Here is a 21,071-nt window from a genome sequence, read left to right as displayed (position 1 = left end):
TGATGCTAAGTCAACTATGTATCAATGCCCAAATGCGATTTCAGATTTTGAAGAATACAACTGTTAAAAAAAAAATAGAAGAAAATCTGGATCTCCCATTCTTCTGCACCACAAGTTATGTGTGACTGCCACAGGAATAGGAATGAGAGCTGGGGGAGTTACACTAGATGCATACTGTCTTTCTAGTATTATTATAGATCATTTTTTCAATTAGGTAAAAGGATTCCTGGAATTACATTGATATGCTAGACAGATGGGAGGTCTGAATAACATTAGTATAACTAATAGACCTCTGTCATCACTGTATTTACAAATGTATAAAATTTACCAGAAAGGTCAATGAAATGCTATATGTTCCTGGAGATTTCATCAACTGTGCTGGACTACCTAGAATTTGGGTTAAGAAAACTGACAAGTCATACACGTGGGCTAAACTTGGTTCAAATATAGAAGAGAAATAATATTTTCTAATTCAGAATCTTGCACATGATTAATTGCATTAGAAACTTTCTTTTGGAATCTTTGGAGCCTTTCTTCATATTACGCAATAAAAGTATAACACTTCTGATATCAATCATTACACTAAAGTTTCCAGATTTATTTGTTTTCAATTTCTTGTCATGCAAAGAGATTTTGTGGCACAGAGAGCAGTTAGATTGCATGCCAGTTATTCAGTATAAATGGCTCAAGTTTTCTGAATGTACTCAAGCTAGAAAAGCAGGTTATAAATCACAAATGAGAACATGAGGGTACAAGTTTGTGGAATAGCTTTGCTCATTCTCTAAGCCTTGAACTACATGCTTATATGATAATTTATACCACTTGTTAAAATGCCATGTTTTGATCATAAACTGCAGTTGTTCTGAAAGAAGCACCCTGCTCATTTTTCTGATGTTATAATTTTCTTGACTGTTAATTTATCACTACATTTTGATATACATATTCCTCTGTATGTCATATGCCTGAAAAATAATGACTCATGAAAAAAAAAAAAAAAAAAAACATGGCTAGGAACCTTTTACCAACTGATTTCACTCAAAGTATCTTGTGCCTTTGTAAACCACTTGCCTAACTTCCAGAATTGGTTGCATTGAAGGAAAAGTGGGTAGGGTGGATATAAATTTCAGCATTTCACCATATCCTGTTTTCTTCCTTTTATATATGTATATATATATGTGCATGCACAAATATATATGTACCTTTTAAATAAGTGATAAAATATCATTAAAATTTCAACTGGTAAATTACACATACTTCCTCTTTCTACAGTTTCATAGGACCAGAGATCCTCCTTCCACTTCTGGTGACATCGATGTTATTTTCAGTACAGGATTGCCAAGATAGTTTGCCTAAATTCAACTCCAACGCAGACTGAATTTTAATCTAACATTGAAACAACTCTTTTATTCTTGTAAAGACTTTTTTTGTTATGTTTCTCTTTTATTTAAGCTTTTTTTTTTAAATGCTTGAGGATGGGACTACATCAGCTAAGCCTTGGAAGAAAATCCCAGAAAGAAACAGGATTATCTATACTACCTATCTTCTGTCATTATCTATTACTATATCTGTATTATTTGTATTGCCTGTAAATATTTTGTGGTGTTATGCAAGTTCTAAAATATATTTTCTGATATAAGTGGTGAAAAATAAAACTACCTTAAATTAAGATTTTATATTATATTAGTGTCAAATTTTACATCCCTTTATTTCCTTGAAACAATCGGTAAGTTCAGTAGAAGGCAGGAACTAAAGAGAGGGGTTTGTGTTCATCCGTTCAGATTATGATACACTTACTTAAGTGTTAACAGTATTAAGCACAGTTTTTACAAATTTTTACAAATTTACATCATGATGTAAATATGTATTTACCTGTCCTGCTTTTGCATTTTCACAAACAAATGTTTCATAGTATTTGGCAAATTCTGGTGCATGATCATTTATGTCTAAAATCCGGATGAAGACAGGTATCTGGCTACTTTGTTTGGGATTATCTGGAAAAAAAGAAAAAAAAGAAAAAGAAAAAGAAAAGAAATCATAGTTCACTGTAAAGAGTAAAACTTTAGAAAAGACCTGAAATTATCAAATGTGCTTTTTTTCCAACACACATCAGAAATGTTCATTTATCTTGATCATTATGATAGGTCTAAGAGCCATACTTATATTTGAAACAAGTGAATTTATTTTGAAATAATACAATGTCTATTTAAATTGATTTTCATTAAAAACAGGCCACAGTTATTATTGATGTCTCACTTGTATTCCACACATCAGTGGAATAAATGAATCATTTCAGAGAGCTGTTTTCCGAGGTAGAGCTGTCAAGAGTAGCATTTATTGGTTCAAAGCAGAAAAGCAGTTAAATTGTGTCCATTAGTTAAAAAATTAATAAAAGTTGTCCCTTGTTGCTCCTTTGAATGTCAAAGCAAAAAAAAAAAAAAAAAAAAAAGGTATGTGTAGCTGTTATTATCAGTTGATATTCACAGTCTTGATCCCCTAGGTCAAGCTATAGCTGGAGATGAATCTAACAGCAGAAATATTGAAAATGGAGACTGTATTTGGCAAATTATGAAAAAAATATGTATAAAGAAAAGGTATTAGTCTTCTTGAAAATGGGTATATATCTCTCCAAATACCTCTCCCTCCTGTTAAGCTTCTAGATGCCTGGAGTTCATAAAGAAGCATGAGGAAAGGGATAAGAAGGAAAAAAGCTCTTCCCTGCAGACAGTTATCTTTCTCTCTGTCCCCCCTCTGATGCCTGTTGTTGGTTGCTGGAAAGGAAAAGACATTCAAGAGGCATCCAGATGTGTCCAGCAAAAGCATCCAACAAAACAGAAAAAAAAAGGGGGGGGGGGGGGAGAGGAAAGGTGCAGGGCCAGATTTTCTTCAGGCCTGGAGGAGTAGTTTTCTCTGATCCTGGCATCAGCTGAAGATGTTGCCTGGGATGGGTTACAATGGATTGAAGATAAATATAACTTTTCCCCTGGCTTGAAGGGGTCACTGTGACAATGTTTTTTCTGTCCAGCCATGACCTCCTTTTTTCCAAAGGATTTCCCCTAAACTAGGGACTGAATTTAGGACAAATCTGATATATCTCTTGCCACCTAAATAATTTCTGGGAATTCTCAGAGAACTTGTCTAACAACTCCTCTACGCAGTTTTGTTCAGCCTGAGAACTTCAAATCCTCTTTTTCTCCAGTGGGCAAAGATAGGGATAAGCTGAACTTAAAGATACTCTGTCCATTGACAATAATTGGATAAGGACAAACTTAATGAAACAAGATAAATCATAAATACTGAAAAGTTTTGTTTATTTAATTTATTTTACTTCTAATGTTCTTCTTGCTAAATAGTCTCTGACTTACTTATTTCAGTTGCTATGACAGTGATATTGTGCCAGGGAGTTTCTTCCCGGTCAAGTGGCTTGGAGATAAATAAGGATCCATTTCCTGAATGGATGTTAAATATTCTGTCAAGGTCAGTATGCCGATCCACAGAATATCTGTCAAAATACAGTACATCTGAATGTCAATATGTATTGTTACAGTTTAGCTCATAGCCACCTATTAAAAATTTCTCATTTTCCCATCATTAACAGAGGATGTTTTCCTAACAAGTACCTGAGCTTCCCTGCAGTTGCTTAAGGAGCGCAGCATGTTGCAGATTCTGAGAAACAAGTTTTAAAAACAGTGAGGGGGATGAAGGGAAAACCATTTATGTAGGCAGTTTATTAGAGGTTTCTCAGAGATTCAAAATCTTATTTTAGCTTATAACCTGAATTTCAGAATAGCAGTGGCTTAACTGAAAGTGAACATCCTTAGATAGTATTTTCACAAGTTAATTGCTTTCTACAGAGCTCAGCCATCAAAGGACAAACATTGCAGATATTACTAAATATCACTTGAAAATTTTTGGTATATTACAGGGACCACCAAAATCATAGGGAAATTTTTGGATTATGTAGTTGTTCGAGATGGAAGTCCTTAAAATCTAATTTTCATGCTTTCACTTGCCTAGTTCTTTCCTATGAAGAGAAAAGTCATTTTTATGGGTGTTCTTTGATCTAGAGGCTAATGATTGCCTTCTATAAACAGGTTAAATTAATGTGTTTTTTCATAGTTTACTTAAAAATATTATATTTCTTTTTCTCCTCTCATAGCTCCTTCTCCAAATTGTGCTTCAGGTCATACCCTTTTTGTTCAGAAATGTAGAAATCAGGCTTTCTAGTCAGCTGCATGGTGAATATATGAATTTCAGTGTTGTATTTGTCACTGCAGATAATAATAGCAGATGGCTAACAATTACAGCAATTTCACAGTACGGAGCATTTACCTCTAATTGTTATGACTTTCTCACAGTCATTTCTTATTTAACATACTGTACAAATGGTGATCATTAAATAGTTAAGCTATGGAGCAGTGTAGGCAGTGTAATGTCTAGGGGGCTGTTTTCCTCACTGGCTCTGCCAAAGGTGAGATACAGAAGGCTGACTGCTATCAACCAGCGGGGAGGTGGAAATGTACTATTTGAGTATCTTACATAAGTTTGACTTTGGAAGCATGGCTTAAAAGCGTAATCCTGTGAAAGGTTTGGTGAAGGCGCTAGAACATGATGCATGTTACATGCTGACCCCCTTGCTTTCCTTTTACCTTGTGACTCTATGCTCCCTTTCAGAAACATCTCCTGTATTGTATTACCTGTGTTTGTCATATCACAATAGATATTTCTCTGCTTCACGTATTTCAGTGACCTTTGTGGGGTTTAGCTACTTGTGGGGTTAATTACCCGAGTAATTACTCACTCCTACATTGTGTACCTATCACATTTTATGTGTGAAATTCAATCTAAATCTAAATCATTTTATTTTGTGTGAGGGCTTACTTTATTGCATTCTTGGTTATATCTGGATCTTGGGCTACAACCTGCCCAATAATATTTCCTTCCTTGACATCTTCATCTACCTCTATTAAATAAGAGGTTTTGCTGAACACTGGAGGCTCATCTATGTCTTCCACGGAAATTTTGACCAGAGCTGTGTCTTTAAATGGCCCCAGCTGGAGAAAACGGGGATCAGGATGCGTGTTGGTTGCTTCCACTCTTAAGGTGTATAACATCTTGTTCTCAAAATCCAGCTGCTGGGGAAGCAAATAATAGTAATAATAATAAAGAAAACGATGTCATTTTACAAGAAAAGTGAGTCAGTTTTATAATGCTGATTTAGAAGTCTAGGCTTTATTAAGGTACAATTAAAGTCAAATAAAACTGAGGGTTTTATACTTTTATCTGCCTACTACTTCTTCAGATTCCCAGAAAAACAGATTTTCTCTTACAAGAGGAATCAAGCTATAGAAAAGTAGGAAGACTCTAGATGTAGGAACTACTCAATCTTATTTTTTTCACCTCTATGACAATAAACCAGTTATGCCGATTCCTAAAGACTGTCTATCCTGTATGCACTTTCCTCCCTCCATTACCATCTACCCCTGCCTGTTCTGTATCAGGAGCAAACCAGACTTACCTCTGGCCTCTAAATTCCAGAGTGAGAAGAAAAACTTTGAACTCTGACATCCAATATATGCGATATTTACATTATAACCTCAGTGTCCACACTTATCCACATATTAAAACTTATTCAAGATGTTATTAAATCTAATGTCAAGATGTTACATAAATTTAACACTCAAAAATTGCGAAATGCCAGATTTAAAGTAGAGTTCTACAGAAACTGCAGAGCCTGTGCTTCTGGATGAATGACTGACACCGACATTCCACTACCAGGACAAACATTAACAAAACTGCCCTTTTCATTTTGAAGCTTGTGTCCCAACATACATTTTTTTTCTGCTTTCACTAACACCATCTGTCAGTGTTTCTGAGCACCTAGACTTCTAGCTCTTTAGAAATAAGAAATGAAGCATGTAATTCAGGTAAATGTTTTGGGGTATCTACACAAGTTCTGTGTTAACCAGACCTTCCAGTTTTGGGGCAATTCTGTTTATGAACTATTCAGAATTATCTCTGAACTATTCATGTTCATTCCATATGTACCTATACGTTCATATATATACCAATATGCATGCACGCACACACAAATATTCATGCACCTCTCCGAAAATGGTTGCATATAAATCTGTGTTCCCTATAAATGCAAACTTTTCACAACAAACACCATATGAATAAAACTGAGCATAGTGTTCATAGCTGACATTATCATGGGAGCCTTCCGTATAGGATCTGTTCTAATGTCTAATGTAAAATAACAGTAACTGTAGCCTGGTAGTGCTATCTCCACTTTTTTGTAAGTTTAGAAGTCTGAACTCTCAAAAGCAATCAATAAATAATCAGATAAAGTATTTTGAATTAAATTTCCGCCTATTGCTTTGCACCTTGGGCTTCCATTGACATGATATGCAGCAACTTAAGTTTCACCAAGATTAAACCAATAGAGCTTTCAGGTATTGAAGGTCTGAACTCAGCATTTTGGGTAAGAGACTCCTGCAGTTTTCCAGGCAAATTAGAGAGGAACAGGTTAGCCTCAGAGGTATAAGTTCATCAAAATTAAACTGTCAGGAAAGCCTCGGACCCTTGTGAGCCTGGCTGCAGCAGTCAACTGATAACCCCACTACGAATTGAACTCCGGCAGGTTTCCACAGCCTAATTCAAAACCACTGCATGTGAGAGTTTATACACCAAACAGACAGTAGCCACAGAAATATTGCTTTATGTGAAATGACATGCCAGGAAATTTCCCTCAAGACCTGAAAGTAACAGAAAGATGCTGAAGAAAGAGAAGAACAAAACTAATGCTATGGCAACTTGACCTCTTGCTAGATCTACCCTCCCTTCCCCTAGAACAAGGTAAAATATCCTTAACACCTGCAGAGCTAAGTATATATAAAGGAGAAAGGAGAAAGAAAAAAAAAAAAAAAAAAAACCTTTTTGACAGTTATAATCCCTTCTTGTGTGTCCTTGTCAGTGATGATGTCAAACATGTCTGACCCATCCCCACTGGAGATGCTGTACTCGGTCTCTGCATTCTCGCCCACATCGGGGTCATTGGCTTTAATTCTGCCAAGAGGAGTCCCAGGTGGTGCAGATTCAGGAGAGCTGAACAGGTAGGTGCCTGGGAGATTGAAATCAAGCATTTATTATTTTGAGGAACTTTGTTCTGAATAATAAACATCTTCACTTTCATCTGGATTTTTTAAGTAAGTTGCAGTTTGAAACATTTTAAGGAAGAATCCATTAGTCATCATAGTAAACTTTGAAGCATGTTTCAGAGCTGATTGACAAACTGACAAAAAAAATTCAAGACATTCTGCAGAGCCATTTAGTGCTGCACTTTTAATGCATTTTTTTTTCTTATTCTTCATCTATAAGGAATACAAAGTACTGATTATTTAATCATGTCTTTTTTTTTTTTTTTTCTTCTCAGTCTTCTAGAAAAATTCCCACATAAAAGTAGTGGAGCATTTTGCTCTGCTTTCCTAAGACACCAGAGTTGGATTCACCAGTGTGGATTTTGGAAAGAGGCTAAAATAGAATAGGAACGTTTTTCTCTTTTGAGATACGTATTCAAGAGGTGCTTTATCTGAAAGTAATTCATTCAGCTGCTATTGATAATATATGCTAAAAAGTCATGATAAGGAGCATTTGGATACATGTTCATGTTAACCACTATAACTAATTGAAATGCAGATACATTCAGATTTTCTTTAATTTACTCTGCACATATCTTTGTCTTCTTTTAATGGTTGATTTCATTTAATGTTTTTATAATCAGGTTTTGCCAGAAAGAATTCTGATTACTTAGACATTTTAATATTGAATATGTGTATGAAAAGTGAATTTATATGTATTTTCTGACAAGATTTGAAATGAAATGTAATTGTAAAGATGGGGTGTTGCAGAAAAAGAATTAATCACATTGTTTTATTGGCCATTTAGAACTAGACAATGAAGAGTTTATATCACTGGTAAGACTCAGCATGTTTTCAAATTAATATTTTCAGCTGTTTATTAGAAAGAGAATGTAAGAATTTTTTGATATTGTGAACATTTTACATTTCAGAACCTGATGTTTATTTTCATTTATTTACTAATGTTGACAAATATCAATTTACTGAGTGAAATGGTATTATTGGAAAATACTCTAGAGGTTTGGACTGGACAAAATTGGTACCTGACAAGATGTACAGCAATCTGGGAGGGACCTGTATAAATTGCATTGACTTACACTATAATACAGTCAAGTATCTTTTTTGGAAATAGCCCATTTCCTCTATTTACATGTCCTTTGCTTTCTTTTAAGGCACTTAAATGGTCCCAAAGGTTCCTTTTAAGTACAAGGAGTACAGTAGACATTTGAGTGCTGACTGAGTCTTTATCCCCAGTTGTATTCTCTAAGTACAAAAGAGTGTCACTGGAAATACCCTATATTTATATAGATATGTAACAAAATGGAATCTAATGCTTGATGCTAGATTATATTTGCTGATACATATTCAAGGCTCCAAAGGAAAGCTCAGTAGTAGTCTGTTTGACTGCAGTCGGCACAGACTAAAATGCATGCTATTCCCTTGAAGTAAGCTGAAAATGGGGTGAAAATTAGGATTCCTGTCAGAAAACTGTAAGTTTGAAGGCTTGTTCAAATTTGGGGGTGTGGCAGGGGAGCCAGTAATACGATAAGAACAAAATTAATCATGTCACTTTTGACTACTTCCAGAAGAAATAATGGCTGTAAACGCCTTTTGCATCTGAAAGCACTCCAGCAGATTGTGTGAGTGCTGCACATTTTAGGCATGTGAGAGAGCTAGTTTGGTTTAGGGTACAACTGAATTCCAAAAGCTTAAGGTTTTCATTATGTTGTAGTTCTGAAGAGGCTTTTCCCCTACTCCATTAAAATACTCAGGGCTTTTGATTGTGTAAGGTCAGTGTGCCTTCCAGGATATAAAATAAAGTAGAAAATCAGATAATCCTTCCTTTAGCCTGAACAACTGATGCTCTGCGCTGTGGTCTAGTACTTTCCTTTCTGTCCCCTCTCGGTACCAATCTTTGGCTCTTCAGTACCTTGACATTAACTCCTTTTGCCTCCACTTGCAATTCACGTTCTGATCTGGGCCATACTTTCACTTAATGTTGCCTCACATGACAGACTGGGGAAGGTTATTGCTTTTGGAAGGAGCAGGCTCCCAGAGCTAGTTAGTACTTTGAAGACATGCTCCAGTTCATAGCTACCTGAGAAGAAATCAAACCCTCCAGATGTTTCCTTATGTTTGATTCACCAGGAAGTGTAGAAAACCACCCTACTGAGGAAAAAGAAAATGACAGGGAAGGATCATCAGCAAAATGAAAATTGCATCCCTGAATTGATCCGAAAGTAGGTCATCTATAGCCCATGCTATGTGTTTCAGTGAAATCTAAAGTAGCGAGCTACAGAGTGTTTTGTGAGGCATCAAACATTGTGAATTTCTCTACAATTAAGGACCTAGGCCAAAGGTCTCTTCAGAGCTTCCATAGACTTCACTACTTTTCATATCAGGCTTCAGCTAAACTTGAAAGAGCACCCGAAGGAACAAAGGCTAAGGAGTCCAAGAAGCCAAAGTTATTTTGCAGTTCTACTCATTGTTCATTCTTTTATTTTTTTTCTCTCTCTCTTTTTTGTTGCTTTTATTTTTAACTCAGCAGCCAAGCCTGGTAGAATGCAGTACGCTGAATTCTAATTTAGGTTCAAGGATTCCTATTCGCCAAAATATGATGGCTCCTGAAGTCAAACAGGATACCTGGCTAAGAATATGTGGCTTGAATTTGTCATGTGAATTTGCCGTATGTGACTTTCAGCAATTAAACTCTGAGCACGAATTCAAATAATGGTACTTTCTTTATAAGACCCTCAGTCTTCCTCCCTCCTTTATAAAAGAAGCATATTCTTATCATGAAAGTAGATAAAACCAGTATAGGCAACTTAAAGAAACCTCTCTTCTATGCTTTCAGGGTTTTCTAACATTTTTGAAAATCTTTTCTAGGTTGACTTGTTTATGCTATCCTGATTGTACTTATTGCCATGCTACTGAAGTGCTTTTCAAGTTTCTGTAAGTCCAGGAGTGCATTTTCTAAATCAGTCTCTCTTGTTCTGTCCTTGGTGAATCTCTTAAGAGAAACCATCCTGTCCCCAATCAGTGCCCACAAGCAGTTCAAAATTTATAATGTGGACCTTTTTCAGCAGGTGTTAAACCGCAACCGCAAATTTCTTCCATCTACAGACTATCAAACAGTTATCAGACACTGATTATAACAACTTGAGACTGGGTTTAAACCAATGGTCAAGGATGAAAGGATCTGTAGTATGTTGTGAAGATTTCTCTATTGGGCAGATTTCTGTTGTTTGCCAGTTTTTAGTCTATGGAGATATTTTTAAAAACCTTAACCATGTCTAATGTGGTCTAGATTATCAAAAGCCTTCAACATCAAGAGCTGAACGTAAATTACAAGTGCTGAAGCCAAATGGTCAGATTTCCAGCAGATCATACCAACCGACTCTGTGCAAGCTGGTAGGCTACAAAATTTAGTGAATGCTTTGCTTGTCTGAATATATAGGACTATGTCTTCAAAGACTGAACCCTAGATTTAGTTATGAAATTTCTATAAGGCCTTTCAAATCCCTGTAATTAGCCTAGGTTATTTTTACTGCTCACATTATTGTTAAGAGAGGCTTATTTTTCCAATAAATAATTTACCTTTAAAGAAAGGAGGCAGAAATTCCTGTTTACCTTAACATTGCTGCAGCATTAACAGACATAACAATGGGCTTATATATATTAAAAAAAAAAAAAAAGTAAGAAGAAAGATCCCAGATGCAGATGGTGACAGTGAAAAAAAGGTGATCTTAGAGAAATTTTTTGAACCCCAATAGTACTGTTAGATGTTCCATACTCTGGGGGAAGCGAGGAGGATTGTCGTTGACATCGGTCAGGGTGATGTTCACAGTGGTGGTCCCTGATAGTCCTCCCATCTGGCCTCCCATATCTTTGGCTTGGATGACCACTTGATACTGTTCCCTGTTTTCCCTGCTCATGTCCGGTAAAGCAGTTTTGATTATGCCTTGGAGAAAAGAGAAAAAGGAGAAGAAAAAAAAAAAAAAAAAAAAGAGTAAGAGAGACAGGGGAAGGATAAGGAGAAAAATAACCCCCACACTTTAATTAAATGGGTTTATGTAAGATATACTGTGCATAGCAAGCAAATACGCTTTAAGGTGTATTTTTAAGGCTTTCAATCTATTACTGATTTAATATAACTTGAAGAAAAGAGAAAAAAAATATAACAAAGACATTGTTCACTGTTTGGGATGTGCTAAATCAATATAATTATTCTTTCGATGACAAAAATATGTATAGCTGTTGCATTCATGATACTTTTCACCTATTTTTTCCAGCTATTATTTTAATAACATGTGCAACCTCTAGCCCTGGTGAGATTTTGGCATTATAGCACAAGGATGAACTCTGTCTTGGATTCATTACTTCAGACTCAACTAGCAGGGTCATAGATTTTAATGTCAAATGGGAGTCCTGATGATTATCTAGGGCTATAGGTAATAAAACAACTAGATAAACATTTAAAATTAATGTTGGAAAATCACCTTTGGGTGTATCATTCACAAACAAGAGTTGTATAAGCATAACTTAAGTGTCTTAAAAATTTATACACAGGAAGAATAGAGACTATTTTAAAAGGTAGTGGATTTGTCAAATTAAAGTGCTGCCTAACAGTTTAATCCCAGATTAGTTCCCTAATAATACTGTAACAGTGTAATTCTTATATTCTTATTACCCCTTTGGCACCACCTTGCTGGGTTTCACAAATAAATTGTTTTGAAAAGAAATTAGATATGATATCGTCTTCCAAGCATGTCCACAGGACTGGGAACTTCATGGACCCTTGGTACCGTTGGTCTTAAATTTTAAATTCTCAAACCCAAATGATTTTGTTCATGTACAGAAGGAGAACTGCTAGACAAAACAAGCTTATGCCTACTAAATCCTACTTGTATTTAGGATTAGGTGTCTGCTAACATTTGGTGGGGAGGAGGAGGAGGTTGAACTAAAATTTCAAATACAGATAGCCAAAGTTTGCTTTTTTTTTTTTCGTTTATTTGTCTTTTTTTTTCCATTTTCCTGTGCAACTATTTCAAGGGCTTCCACTGATTAAATCTTGCTTCAGTTCTATAAAGAGTTAGGACCAGAGTATAAGTTAAAAAAAAAAAAAAAAAAAAACTTGCCAGTGATCAAGAATATATTGCATACATTTATAAAAATGTAATTGTTACCTTTGAAGATTTTTCCTCCTTCTGATCTGAACTTGCTCATCTCCCCCTCTTTTTCTTTTAAATGAACAGATGAAACACCCAGAAAATGGTACAGAATAAACCTTTAGTTACTTTCATCCTTTACAATATTCTATACACTTACTCAATTGTAGACTCTTATAGTGAACTTATAGTGAACTTCTTACAGTAAACCAAGGGCAGCAGTTCTTCTGCAGTAACTTTTGTTTAAAAAATGCAAGTATTTCAAGAACATGTCATTTTATGTCATAAACCGGCTGCAATATTGGAATAGAGTTAAAAATGTCTTGATCCCTACATCCTATATCTGTCATTGCAAAAAGTGAGTTGCTAACCTGTTTCTGGATCCACTGAGAAATATGGCTGTCCTTGCAGGATGCTGTACACAATTTTGGCACTGTTTCCATAGTTGGCATCATCAGCATCTGTGGCTGTCACTTGAATAACAGATGTACCTAAATGGATACCAGAGAAGGAATCAGCGGATTTTAGGACAGATACTTCTTATCAACCATTTAGGTTTGTATTCCAGTACAAAACTGAACAGCAGGAGGAATCAAGTGTTATTCTCTGCAAACAAAATAGTTCATTCCCAAGCAAACAGTAAAATAAATTTACATCTTCCTCATGACTAAAGCTGAAATCATTATCCCTTAATCTCTGTGCTTCAGTTAAACTGAAGACAAAGTACATAAGGATTGGCACATGTGTTTGAAAACCAGTGCAGTTTTAGTTTTCTTCCTGTGATCAAACAAATTTGAAGATTGCTTCCTGGTAAAAGCATGACATCAGTTGAAACTGTTCACAGAAGTTGTACGTACCTTATGTGCAAAAGGAATTATTAAGGTTTTTAAACCTAGCTTAATCAATAAATTGAAGCAATTTTTCCCATACTCATTTTCTGCTAGATTGAGAATCTCCAAATATCTAATATCAGTCTGAATAAAGCATTTTGCCTCATCCTAAATAATTTTAAAAATATTTCAAAAAATAGGTCATCTTTGGAGTAAGAAATGTAAAGGCCTTTTTTCTTTTTTCTTCTTTTTTTTTCTTTTCTTTTCTTTTCTTTTCTTTTCTTTTCTTTTCTTTTCTTTTCTTTTCTTTTCTTTTCTTTTCTTTTCTTTTCTTTTCTTTTCTTTTCTTTTCTTTTCTTTTTTTTTTTTTTTTACCAAAACTATACTGCTATTTGGCAAAATAACTGCAGTTCAACAACAACTACATTTTTTGCATAAAAATGCCCCAGTAAGGTCCTAGATCACAATGAGGAGAATATAGGATATACAGGATTAACAGCAATGGGAGACAATGCTTTGGATGTGGATTAGAAGCAAATGCAAGCTTCTGTGAAGCCCTACTTATGAGGCCGATAAAAGGACAAAGCTACTCCCGCAAGTTTTTATTTCTAAGCAATTTTTAAAATGTCAAGATACATTTTGCTAACACAGTCGTGAACTGGCAAATGTCTGGATAACTGCAGGCAGCCCGGCAGTTAGAAGTGTAAAAGTCCTTAACTCCTTGCCATAGGGATATGTCTGAAGAGAAGCTCTTTGCCTGTTTTTGAAGATTATTTTTCTTTGAGTATCTTACTTCCCTGGTGAACACTGTCCACTTTAGGGAAATCACTTCCTCTTTCTTTTTTTCTTCACTTTCAATCTCCCAGACTGAAGTTCACCTAGATATCTTGAAGCCATCCCCCAGTCTAGATTATAAATTTAGGAGATGAAATTCATCTGTGCCTAATGGAATTGCAATGTCTCATGTATCATGTGAAGACACAGGGAAAGTAGAAATCCAGAGCAACCAAAATAAAAGAATTATGAGAGCAGATGTTTTTATTAGGTCCTTTTAGATGCAGGTATTTTCATAGTACATCGTACTGGTTTATATGCAATACTCATACCTATACTCATACCAGCAGTAATAATGCCCACTATTTCAGGTTATCTGACTAGTATAACAGCAGATGAGGAACACTTCTCTCCCCGCAACAAATCAGCAGAACAAAATTACAGAAATGCTTTGTCACAATTCATCAGACTCTGAGAAGGACTTTTGCCACTAGCGCTCAAGATTACTTTTTGCCTGGTTAAACAGTTAGTGGTCATCTCTGCATTAAGGTGAGCTGTAAAGATAATCCTGAAATAAAAATTTAAGGACAACTTTATCCCTAACAGGCTCCGGTGGAACTATTGGTCTGACTGTAAAATGAAAAATATTCTCCTAGAAGGGCTGTAAAACTCTGTGAATCCTATCTGCTTCAAAACGGGCAAATAAAGTAAAGCCAGTGCGCCCTCAGTACCAACAGTGAAAGAGGAATCAATATCTTATGCTGTCTTGTTTAAAATGTACAAATTAGCAATGGAATTAGCATCATGTTCTTATACTGTGTGCTACTGTAGCATCTGAAAGATAAGGAAGAATTAGAGGAAAACAAAATTAAAAAAAAATCTTCAACAGGAAAACTTATTTCTCTGCCCCAGTTTTGGCACTGCCTTGGGACCGACACACTAGTTTGAGGAGGGACATAAAAACTGAATGCGCATTGACTTTCTTCTCCTGCCTCGCAGATTTTCTAAAACAAGTCTTGAAGCCTGTTTAGAGAGAAATATATATATATATATATGTATGTATGAAGAAAGGCTTTTCAGAGCTATCTTTGAGCAATTTCTGTCTTTGTCTCTTTGGAATGTATATCTTTGTTTCCTGAGGCACAAGTGACATATAATTATTGTTGTGGAGAGTGCAGAACAGAAGCTGTAACCCTACAGAAACTTTGGAGGTCACTACCAGATGATTTAAGTGGATCTGATATAGAATGAGATCCCATTACGGTTTGCAAAATATCAGTGCTTTCTTCTGTTTGTTCAGTTCTGTAGAGTGATGAAAATATGGTAGTGTAGCAGCTGCTGCTTCCTAGTAAACTAATAGTACAATTTGGAAAAAAACGAATAGCCGTAGTGCATACTCAGTAAAAAAGTAGTGTCAGCATGCAGTTCACTCTCTGCTTGCAGGGTCTGCTGCATCATAAAGAAGGATTCTTGTGGGCAATAGGCAATGCTTGTACAGCTTCTTTTTCTTTCTTTTTTATTTGGAGAAAATAAACTCTGCATTTGAGGTCAGGAATTCAATTCAATGGGCACTAAAATGAAACAGTTCAGAACTCTATGAAGCTACTGGTAATGCAGTAAAAACAGATTTTGGGTCTTTTTAAGTATAATCTCTTATGGACTACTCCAACTCTCTCCTACCCTCAGCTGCCCTCTAAAAAAAAAAACATCCATGCAATGTGCATTTTAATATAATTTTTGGCTATATTGCCTCACCAGGAGCTCTTTGCTCACGTTTGCCAAGTTGATTTATATGATGAATCAGACTGCTAGGATAGAAATTGAGTCATGCGTCTCCTGAGACACTTCTACCACTTCCACTAAAGTCATGGGGAGGATCATCTGAGTGAAAACTTGAAAGTATGGTAGAGGCATGTGTGAAAACTCCCTTCTGATTTTCGCCTTGTGTTAAAACTAACACACTGCTGATCCAGCTTGTCAAGCTTTGAGTTAGGGTCTAACTTCTGTTCCAATTAAGCTGCTTTTGCACCACAGTTAACAGAGACCCAGATACCTGGTAAAGGTGAGCTGGAACAATGACTCATTTCTCTTCCCCAGACAGGTTTTGCAGTCACCTGCCAATGATGAATGAAGTATAGTAATGAGCCCCTAACTTGTTGTTAAATAGAAAGAAGAATCTTTTCTGTCCTCTAACATGTCAGAAGAAAGTAGGTAAGGGCAAGAAATATGATACAAATACAGCCTTCATCTAAGGGTCACATTTTAGGGAGAGTCTTATTCATATCCATTTCTGTCCCCTCCATGTCCCCTCCATGTCAGGACTGTCCAGAAAGATATCCTTATAACTAAATCTCCCAAACAGAAACATTTCTCAGAGTGTCATTCTTCATAGCCATGTAAATAAGTTGGCTAGGAAACTGGTGCAACAGATGCCAGAGAAAATGTGATGTAGACCGCAATAGCAGTCAAGGGAATAATAAATACATCATTTATTGCCAAAACAAAGTGAACTCGTGTTCCTAAGTGAACTCAAACCTAGCCAGCGTGCCTATTCCATCTCAGGGTAGGCACTAACTGTGAAAGTTTGAGAGGCATAGCTTATTTTCTTTTCTTTTTGTTTCGTTTGGATGAATTCTTACTATTTTTTCAGGCATCTTCTATTTTACTTTATGGGCTTTGTATCTCAAGATTTCTACGTCCAAGAGTGCTGCAGTGACCAAGAAATAGCAGTTTCTTCAATGTCTTGAATTTGCCAAGCCTCATGAGCACTGTAGCTTCAGTACTGATTTTCTGTGTTTTTTTGTTGTTGTTGTTGTTGTTTTTGTTTGTTTTGTTTTTGGGTTTTTTTTTTGATCACAAGACAACCTTAGATGGTAGCTTAAGTTTGGAAGCTTATGCAGCCTGATGAGACATCTGTTGGAGGTGGAGTCCTGCAATAAAGGCGGAAAAAATCGCAGTAGGATAGAGGATAATCTGAGAGAAGAAAAATCTAGACTAAATATGTCCAGATTAGTGTTGGTACGGGCACACTTTTTCATGTAAAGTGTTACTCTTCAGCATGCATCCTTTATTCTTGTTTGGTTCCTTCACTTGATACAAATGGAAAGAGCTCCTGACAGTCAGGAATAGATTTTGCAGAAAACATTTTTTTTTTTTTTTCCCCCTGTTAGGTCTTGTTTGAACAGTAATCTCCATCTTGGGGGTAGCTCATGAATATGTTATGTTCTTAGTCTGGTATTTTTAAGGATTCTACTGTGAACACAGGATCCAAAAGTGAGAGCAGCACTTCAAATATTGTTGAGAATGGTGGAAATTTTATTTCCAGAATTTTATAACTTCAAAATCCTTCTTGAATTTGATTTTGACATTTTTTCAATACAAGTATGATTTCAAATCAATTAAATGATTTAATTTTTAGGAAAAAAAAAAGACAGACTTTGGCCTTATAAAATAAAGTCTTCAAAAATCTCATTTGGAAATTAAAAAAAAATCATTTTGAAAATCCTGAAACAGGATCTTTTTGACATTACCAGAAAGCTCTATTTCTATTTTTTCTAAACTTCTGTCAAAATTGACAGTTATTGAAAAGTTCTTATTTTTCCATAGATTTTTTTTGCCCAGCTCTGTTTAAGAGAGAGCTCCACTCAAAGCTGAAAGGCTGTTTCATTTTCAGAAATAGAAGACCAGCTGGAGTAAGTGGAGAGGCAGGAAGGCCTTTGTCTCCCTAAAGGACAAGCTCTCGTGCTTGCTTCCTGTTTTCAAGCACAATGACAATCTGCTATTCATCAAGTTTATTCATGGAGAGAAGATTTTAGAAGTGGGTTACTTTTACAAGCTGAAAAGAATCAGGAGAGCTCTGGAAAACCTCTAGAGGCAAATTTTGGAATTTTCTTCTGATAGAAGCATAAAGAAGATAAGTGAGGGATGGTTTTCTTAATTAACATGACTCCAGAGTTATTTTCATATGGACATAATATAGAGGTACCCTTGCTGAAGACCCAAATGAAATATGAAACCAGTTAGAGGAGTATTAAGGCATTTAAAACTAGTTTTCTTTTTAAGAAAAGAAGGTGGGATTTTTTTGGTTTGTTTGTTTTTTAGAGGAAAGGTAGAAGGTAGAAGCAGTCTGTGGCTACATAATGAACTAGAGAAACTTTGAACTAAGAGCAGTCATATGCAATTATCCAGGCTTAAAGAGTGTAGTAACACCTATAATTCACCACTAGGATCTCATTACCACATCATTTAGACTACACCACATCAGACTGTTTCCTATCCAAAGGACAGGACTAAACAAGGTCGAGATATAACTCTTATGATCCTTTCAGTTTGACTGGAAGATAAGTCTTACATAAAAAGGTAGAGGACTAGGCAACTGCAAAGTGAACTTTGCTCTTTTGTACATGACCCCAATTTACAGGAGATTTAGCAAGACTGCTTTTTCTTTGATATAAAAAAGGCTGAAAAGTTGGTAACATAAAAGGTTTGTAAGAGCAAAGGAAAAAGAAAAGCAAAAAAGAGCAAGCATCAACAGGTAAACCGATAAATAATCCCAAGATAGAAGAATAAATAGGCATGACTAAGAAAATCAAATCAAATCAAGTTGTAACAAATAAGGAGCAGAAAGGAGCTTGGAGCTTGGAAAACCAAGACAGAACTTAAAATGTAGCTCAGTCATATACGTTGAATAGAAATGTATAAATAAGAAAACAAAAGAATAAAAAGATGTCATAAAATAGGAGATCATATGCTTCATAATTTAATTTTACCCATTTAATTATTTTGAATAATTTCGTGTATAGCTGCAATGTAAAACTTCATCTAAGTTGAAAATATGCTGTCTCATTTTTGTGCATATAGTCTCACACAATGGTTAACTGGGATGTCAGCTGATTTGCTAGCACCTGTTGGTGGGTCCTGTTTCCTCTTTCAGAATGGTCTTTTCCTCTCTTTCACTCTCTACTACTCTACTAGTAAAACCAAATGAAACTTATCCTCCCATTCCTCGAACACAAGATGCTGGATTTTCACAGCTTTACTCTGGAAACATTCCTCTTTATTTTATGAATATAATGCAGAAATAATACACACCATTTTTTGTGTGTGTTGTGTTTCAAAGTTTGTTTTGTTTTTTTGCTCCAAAGTTGCCTTTTATTTGACAAAGTTAAGTCATGTTTTAGATTGTACTGAGACACTCTTTAGCATGTACTTACTCTGGTGTGAGTCCTGATTGATGCAATGTGAGGAGGCTACTCTGTCTATAATCTCCCTGAAATGCTGTGTATGGTAGAGGCCTTTGCCACTGAATACAGTGCATACACTATTGTAAGATAACATCTGAGACTGAACTGGGAAAGAATGGCTAAAACCTCTTATCCTTGCTGTCCTCAATACCTTCATACGATAACTTCAGTTCTCCTTTGGTAGTAATTCTATCTGTGAAGTGACTTAGATGCCCTAGGTGAGAATTTGAAAAGCATTATGGACACAATGAGAGCTGCAAAATAGTAAAAAGAATGAGTAGTAGTTTGAGATATTGGTGGCTGAACAAATCTGAGTATGCCTATTCTTTAGGGAAGGTTTTTTTTTCCCCTGCTCTCACCATAAAGTCACTCAACTTCTGGAACTACAATTCTGGTGCCATCAGATTGCATTGATAAGATAGTGAAAACAAAAATAGAAAACAAACAAAAACAAGTGTGACTATTTAAAATGTTAATGTTGACTAGCAAGGTGACTAAAGAAATATAGTGATCTGTAAGTGATCTGCCATCCAAAATAAATGAACAGTAGCTTAGAAGTCTTTTCCACTTTGTCCATTATACTGTCCATAATTGTAGCTAGAAAACACACTGATTTTAGACAGAACAAATATTTTCAGTCAATATATCAAAAGAAATGAAAACCAATTGAAAAAAATCAAAATTTATCTTTAAGATTTCTATTCAAAATAATTCAAAATAATGAGAAGACTTGCCAGTTGCACATTTCTGGGCCTGGAGCTGCTGTGCATATGGTAAGGCTGTTCCAGCTTGAATTAGCTGCTAATGAAACCAATAGATTGAAACAGCAACAAGTAATGCCACAATATGGCATATAATTACCTTGGTTATTTTTATTCTGACCACATTAATCCTTTTACAGTGCACCTGAAAGCAAGCCAGCTTTACCAAGAAGCATCTGTGATCCATGGTGCATAAGGCACAGAAACTCCACTACATGAATCCCTGAAGGATTGCTTGCTCTTTAAAGTAGAGGCTTGGGGATCAAGTAGACCCCAAGCAGTATTTCCCGAAGGCTACACTACGACTATTTGTTAACTAAAATACTCATCTTATAAACAGGAATTCCATTAGAGTTTTTGGATGTATTTATAAGATATATAAGATGGAAGCGATCACAGGTTTGTTATTTCTTCACTGCTGTAAAGACCTGTTTATTTAGCTCAGCTTTAAGAACGCCATTTATTCAGTTCTCTTTGCATGGTAGTTTTGCTCAACTTTTCAGTTTTTCATTTTAAAGAAAAAAGCAAGCTTAAAAGAACAGTTTTCAATAAATGCCATTTTTCAGGACTAAACTTGGGGTTTATGAAATACATGACTGTGTATGCACTTCAGAGGACAGCATGCTCTATTTCACAGAACTGAGAGGCTTATATTCTTGGAGGGGACTTTCCTTGCCTAGCTTTCATCTGCTCTCTTAATTTAAGCTTGGCTTTTGTATTTCTTTACTGGTTTTGGGGGGGTCTCTTCACTGTGGATTTCTATCTGTGCCTGGGGCTGGAACCTCACTGTCATTTGTATCTTCAAAATTCTTTTTTAGCACAAATGAATAGCAAATGTAACAGGGTCCTTAGCTTTTCTACAAACATGAAGTCATCATCAGAAACTGCCTGTGAATCTCTATTATGGCCAGGAGAACGTAGTGCATTATTATTAGGACAGCACACTAGTATCCTATTTGTTTGAACTGGGGGGTGTTTTTGTTATCCATGGGAATTCTTGTTTGGGTGATGATAAAGTCTGTCTCTTTTCACATTAATAAAACTGCAAAAAGAAGTAATTTTCTATGAAAATGCAGTGAAGTATGATATTATTGGTAAACTCAAATTTACATTAATTTAATATGTGATTCATGAAAGCCTCTTACTTCTGTCATGGTTA

At 35.6% G+C, this 21,071-nt stretch overlaps 1 protein-coding gene across 2 annotated transcripts in view; it reads right to left on the bottom strand.

The window, feature by feature from the left end:
• CDH9 (cadherin 9) overlaps positions 1-21,071 on the bottom strand; it is a 92,843-nt gene that overhangs the window by 10,651 nt on the left and 61,121 nt on the right. The window contains exons 4-9 of one of the 2 annotated variants that reach the window (XM_088525030.1): positions 12,676-12,795; positions 10,930-11,097; positions 6,933-7,120; positions 4,879-5,129; positions 3,363-3,499; positions 1,870-1,991 (exon numbers count right to left, since the gene is read on the bottom strand). In XM_088525030.1, the coding sequence (XP_088381156.1) occupies positions 1,870-1,991; positions 3,363-3,499; positions 4,879-5,129; positions 6,933-7,120; positions 10,930-11,097; positions 12,676-12,795 (986 nt within the window). Of the gene's footprint in view, positions 1-1,869; positions 1,992-3,362; positions 3,500-4,878; positions 5,133-6,932; positions 7,121-10,929; positions 11,098-12,675; positions 12,796-21,071 lie in introns of both variants that reach the window. The other variant, XM_010219235.2, reaches the window with a different exon arrangement.

The sequence above is a fragment of the Tinamus guttatus genome, unplaced genomic scaffold, assembly GCF_059628265.1.
Source record: "Tinamus guttatus ecotype Peru unplaced genomic scaffold, ASM5962826v1 Tinamus_guttatus_pri_ptg000222l, whole genome shotgun sequence".
Lineage (NCBI taxonomy): Eukaryota > Metazoa > Chordata > Aves > Tinamiformes > Tinamidae > Tinamus > Tinamus guttatus.
The sequence above is the reverse complement of the archived record's forward strand: the minus strand, read 5'-3'. Positions and strand labels throughout refer to the sequence as shown.